The 5884-nt window shown below is 40.2% G+C and overlaps 1 protein-coding gene across 1 annotated transcript; it reads left to right on the forward strand.

Moving 5' to 3' along the window:
- Positions 1–277: 277 nt before the first annotated feature.
- On the forward strand, positions 278–5288 carry LOC105043554 (cucumisin). The gene is made up of 10 exons (XM_073255114.1): positions 278–425; positions 544–632; positions 1930–2027; positions 2121–2264; positions 2755–2854; positions 2959–3469; positions 3552–3871; positions 3964–4075; positions 4174–4387; positions 4483–5288. The coding sequence occupies exons 1-10, from the start codon at positions 342–344 to the stop codon at positions 5103–5105; spliced, it is 2295 nt and encodes a 764-aa protein (XP_073111215.1). The 5' UTR covers positions 278–341; the 3' UTR covers positions 5106–5288.
- The last annotated feature ends 596 nt before the right edge of the window (positions 5289–5884 follow it).

Here is a 5884-nt window from a genome sequence, read left to right on the forward strand (position 1 = left end):
GAAAACCTTGGAAACTCAAACCAGATCCTCCATCTTTTTTCTAGTTCCCATCTCAAATATAATAAAAAAGTAAGAGTCATTGACCAAAAAACGAACAAACTGGAGAGGAGGAGGAGAAAAGGTTTGTTACTAATTAATGCTTGTCTCGATCATCTAGTTATTGGCGGAGGTCGCAGAGTGATGCTCCAATCATGCTTCGAACGGAAAGGGCAAAGAGTAATTGCTCGGAAGACGTTACTAGGCTGGCTTATAAATAGCTCAGATCTCCATGCCAATGGGGCATCCGTGGTTGAATTGAATTTGTTCAGGAAAGTGTTCCGAGAGTTTTAGGACTCCCATCAATGGCCACGAAGCCATTTTTTCTTCTTTATACGCTTTTATTTGTATCCTGTCTGATATGTTGTCATTGCCATGAGGAAAGAAAGGTATTCTTTTTTTTTTCTTTTTCCTTCTCTCTGTGTGTGTGTGTGTTTATCTTTCCCTATTAATTTTGAGTGTGTGCTCACGAGGAGTTTTTTTATTTATTAACTGAGCCGGGTGCAGGTCCACATTGTGTACATGGGGGAGAAGCCCAAGGGTGGGTTTGCTGTCAAGTCAATGCATCACTCCATCCTAGAAGATGTCCTTGGAAGGTCATTACAGTTAAATTGGCCAGTTGTAGTTATTCAATAGTCTGTGCTGCTAAGAAATTAGCTTGCAAAGTTACGTTGCGCCAGATTGCTTTTAAATATGTTCGACTTGCCCAAACATATTCCTTAAAATTTATGAAGCCTGTTGATCTCCTCTCTTAGTTGAAAACAGTACATGTTACTAGGGGGACAACTGGACTGGACTCACTAAAGATTAATATTGTGATAATATGCGACATAGTCCATCCTCACTTACACAAAAAATAAAAAGGTCCATCCTCACATACACAAAAAATAAAAAGGCTAATACCATTAAAAAGTTATTTATTTATTTCCTGCTTTAAATACTAGTGTCGGGAATGTGAGCCAAAAAAAAAAAAAGGGATACATGTGATATCATCTGATTAAAGATTTTTATTATAGATGAATAGATAACAATACTCTCATTCTTCTTGGTGCAGTTGCTTTAAATTTTTTCTTATTAGGAAAGCAAGACCTAACCAAAGACCTATAATTAATATAATATTTATAGGAGCAACTGCTTAATAAAGATGGAGTTAGGGTTTGTAGTTCGCGTTCCAATTACAGAGATGCTATTATTCTTAGTTCTTCAAGCAAACCTTTTCTGGTTCTAGTGTGATGCAATGTCTCATGAACTTGTTTAAAATTCACAATTTTATAGAGACAATGATCCATTGGAATACTTGGTATCACAGCTGTCAAAATATCCCTTACATAAACAGAAAATCAAAAGATGAGCAACCAAGATTATATACTTTTTATCTATAAATTTTAATGTTATTATCATTCTGTAATGATATTAAATTATACTTTAAATATATTTTCACCATATTATCATGGTTATTTAGTGATGCTAACAAAGTTTGTAATGTTTAGCTATTCCATTGATCTATACTTCTTATGTGTACATCAGTGATGCATTTCATGTCTTTCATGATATTTCCCAATAAGAGCTTAGAACAACAGTTGCTCCCTTTTTTTTTTTTGTTAAATACCAAAAGTGTGTATTGTTGATGATAGCTCGAGAATGTTCATTTGAAAAAGAGGATAATAGTTCAAGAATAAAATTTTTAATAATGGGTCTTTAACTATTTATATGGTTCGACCACGCCCGGTCCTGTAGCCCGGTTAAAATCCAACACCATTCATGAAGAATATGAAAAAATAATAGACACTTTAAATTCTAGTTTTTATTAAATAAATTCCAACTTATTGGCAGCACTAAGAGTGGTGTTATCCTAAATATCCTAACAAGTTATGAGTGGTTCCCTAACTGCAGTGCTGCTGGTGCCAAAGAGTCTCTTGTGTATAGTTATGGGAGAAGCTTCAATGGATTTGCTGCCAGGTTGACCGACAAAGAAGCTGCAAAGATTCAGGGTCAGAATCGTTAAGCAATGAGACATGCATCATTTGATTAGGTTAAATATTCTCGTTCCTTTATTGTGCTTATCTTTCTATATATGACCGCAGAGATGGATGGAGTGGTCTCTGTTCTTCCAAATACCATACTCAAGCTTCACACCACAAAGTCATGGGATTTCATGGGTGTTACCATTGGCGGAACTCTGCGCCTTCCTACGGAAGCAAATGTCATCGTTGGACTGCTAGACACAGGTATATGTAACGTAATTTGCTTTGGAAGCACCACCCACTGGCGCCTCTGCCCTATCCGTTGCCTAAATTCAATCAAAATATCATTTCAACAGCCATAACAAGTACACATTACTCCAATCTAAATACTGATCAAAGCATATCAAACATACCATATCGTTCGTTGCATCAAAGGTTATATATATCCAGTCTTTTCTTTACCACAAAGATAAGGATCATATCCACCTTTCAGCCATGTCGCCCCTCCATTGCACTCTTTGGTGCTACGCAAAACAGTAGTCAATTGCATGCGCCTTTGCCATCTTAATCTTTCCATATCAATTGGTTGTAAGGTGATTCGTGGACCCGTTCCTCGTATGCACCTATCTTTAATCCTTTGTTCATGATTGATCATCTTATGCACTTAGAACTTCTCTGTCTCCTAACATTCTAATCCGTACATCCTAAGTAGATCTCGCAATTTAATCCGAAGATCACGCATCTGAATTTTCAGGAATTTGGCCGGAGTCCGCTAGCTTCAGTGATCAGGGCATGGGTCCCCCGCCTGCCAAATGGAAAGGGATCTGTCATGGCGCAAACTTCACTTGCAACAAGTAATCCCTTTTTCTTCTTTGTCCTTGTTGAGAGGCAGAAAAAATATGAAACTAGGAGCAAGCATCTCATCACTTCATTACTCCTGAATGATTCTCTGCAACAGCAAGATCATTGGAGCAAGGTACTACAATAGTGAAGGTTTCTATGACCCCACAGACTTCAAATCTCCAAGAGACTCCGAAGGACATGGCACACACACTTCCTCCACTGCTGCAGGAGCACTGGTGCCCAACGCTAGCTACTTTGGTCTGGCAAATGGCATTGCAAGAGGTGGAGTACCAAAAGCGAGGATTGCAATGTACAAAGTGTGCTGGGCCTTTGGATGTGGAACAGCTGATATCTTGGCTGCATTTGATGACGCCATAGCTGATGGAGTTGACGTAATATCCGTCTCCCTTGGAGGACCCCCTTTTCCTTTCTTCGATGATGTCATAGCCATCGGCTCGTTCCATGCGATGAAGAAAGGCATCGTAACAGCCAATTCTGCAGGCAATTCTGGTCCCTACCCTGGAACAGTGAGCAATGTTGCTCCTTGGACAATAACTGTTGCCGCGAGCACCATTAACAGGAAATTTATAGCCAAAGTTGCCCTGGGCAATGGACAGATCTTCATTGTGAGTACTGGATTCTGTTTTATAGATTTAAAAAATCTTAAAATTACTAGCTGATCTTGCTTAATACGATCCCAACATATAGGGGAACTCCATCAATCCATTCCCGCTCATGGGCACATATCCATTGATATATGGGGGAAGTGCTCCAAACATCTCAGCCGGTGAATCGGGTGATATCTCGAGGTACTGCTATCCTGGTGTTTTGAATTCCTACAAAACAGAGGGCAAGATCGTGCTTTGCGACGCCATTTGGGATGGCTCTGGTGTCTTGATGGCCAATGGTGTTGGAGTCATTATGAGCGACTCGGAGTACTCGGACTTTGCCTTCTCTTACCCATTACCAGCAACTCTGATCAGCGTGGAAGATGGTAAACAAATACTGGAATACATCCAGTCTACCAGGTAAGAGGGTTGTGGCAAATCAATTATCTCAATTCTCTCTGATACTTGGCTTCTCCTGTTTTACTGAACACACGAACACAACCCCTTGTCAGCGATCCTTTTGCAACAATCCTGATGGGCGAGACAATAGAAGATGTCATGGCTCCAACTGTGGTCTCGTTCTCATCTAGAGGACCCAATTATGTCGTCCCCGACATTCTCAAGGTATATGTTAGTGGTTCCTAGTTTGATTTGAATTATATTCATTCCTTTCTCTCCATCAGTGCTGTCACGAGATTCTGACTCATTGGCAATACCAACAGCCGGATCTGACCGCACCTGGCGTGGATATTCTCGCTTCCTGGTCTCCGGTAGCGCCACCTTCGATCTACTATGATGATCCATTGAGAGTAAACTATAACGTGATCTCCGGCACGTCCATGTCCTGTCCTCATGTTAGCGGCGCCGCTGCCTACATCAAATCGGTACACCCCAACTGGTCGCCTGCTGCCATCAAGTCTGCTCTCATGACAACCGGTAAAGTAAATGGAATCAAGAAAATGAAGCTTTTTTTTTTTTTTTGTCTCATAAGTTCAATTTCACATAAAAATGACTGATGTCATGGTTTGCAGCAATGGTCATGGATCCTAGGAAGAACACAGATGCCGAGTTTGCCTACGGCGCAGGCCACATCGACCCGATAAAGGCTCTGAATCCAGGATTGATCTTTGATGCGTCCGAGAAAGATTACGTGGACTTCCTCTGCAAGCAGGGCTACAACACAACCACTCTTAGGCTGGTCACCGGTGACAAAAGCACTTGTCCGAAGCCCACCACCATTGGGAAGGCTTGGAACCTCAACTACCCATCCTTTGCGCTATCTGTGATTGATGGGCAGAGAATTTGGGGGGTCTTTCCTCGGACGGTGACAAATGTGGGAACGCCCAGCTCGACGTACTACGCCTCTTGGTCCTCATCATATCCTTTGACGGTCACCATCACCCCTTCGGTCCTTTCCTTCTCCTCCCGTGGGGAGACCAAGTCCTTTACCGTTACGGTCAGTGGTGGAGCTATCTCGCAGCAGTTCATTTCTGGGTACATCGTATGGAAGGATGAGACGCATACTGTGAGGATGCCGCTCGTGGTCTTCACAATGCTTCCTCCCACCAATGATGAACTGATGGCTGCTCACGTGCGACGATCGTTTGATGGCTTGTCCAGGTACCGCAAGAATGGGAAGCTTGGTGCCCATTGACAGCATCCCTAGCTACTATTATTCTGCTTAGTATCATATGATCCCAATAATAAGATTGCTTCTGAGAGTGCCAATGGCAACAGTGAGTGCATCCATTTGCAGTTGTTCGGTTGCATGCAATGCAACAACACTAATGTAACCTGTTTCAATGCGTCTTTTTTTTTTTTTTTTTTCCGGAAAACGAAAGGGTTTGCTACTAAAGCATTTTATTGCATGATTCAATAAGACGAAAAGATGGTTCAAGACCATGGAGTCTAAAATAATCTTTGAGTGAGACTGCACATTTGAATTTGTGGAATCCGATACCATCACACATATGTAATTGATGATGATATATTTATATTTTAAGTTAAATATTATACTTACATATCCCATAGTATTATTTATATAAAAATTATTTCTATCTAAAAAAAAAATGCAGTTCAGCAAGGTTCAAACTTTCTACGCTAGATTAACTGATTAGCGATTGTTTGCTTAACAATAGACACTCAAAAAATTGCATAAACATATGTGTAAGATGTTTTATGATATCATTTTTTTCTCACATGATCATTGTACAATTTTGGTATGAATTTTTTTTTTATATATCTTATAGCAAATTTTTGAGAGCTCTTAAATTTTGGTTATCTGAATATCAATACCAGTATTATGGAGCTATGTTTTAGTATGAAGAACATATATACAAATCACACAGAACAAGTATATATGCATCTATTCTGTGTTGTCATGAAGAGAGAGTAGATTGCCATTACTTAAAAAGAAACCAACTCGTTTGGACA

Source organism: Elaeis guineensis, chromosome 4 (assembly GCF_000442705.2).
Source record: "Elaeis guineensis isolate ETL-2024a chromosome 4, EG11, whole genome shotgun sequence".
NCBI classification, from domain to species: Eukaryota; Viridiplantae; Streptophyta; class Magnoliopsida; order Arecales; family Arecaceae; genus Elaeis; species Elaeis guineensis.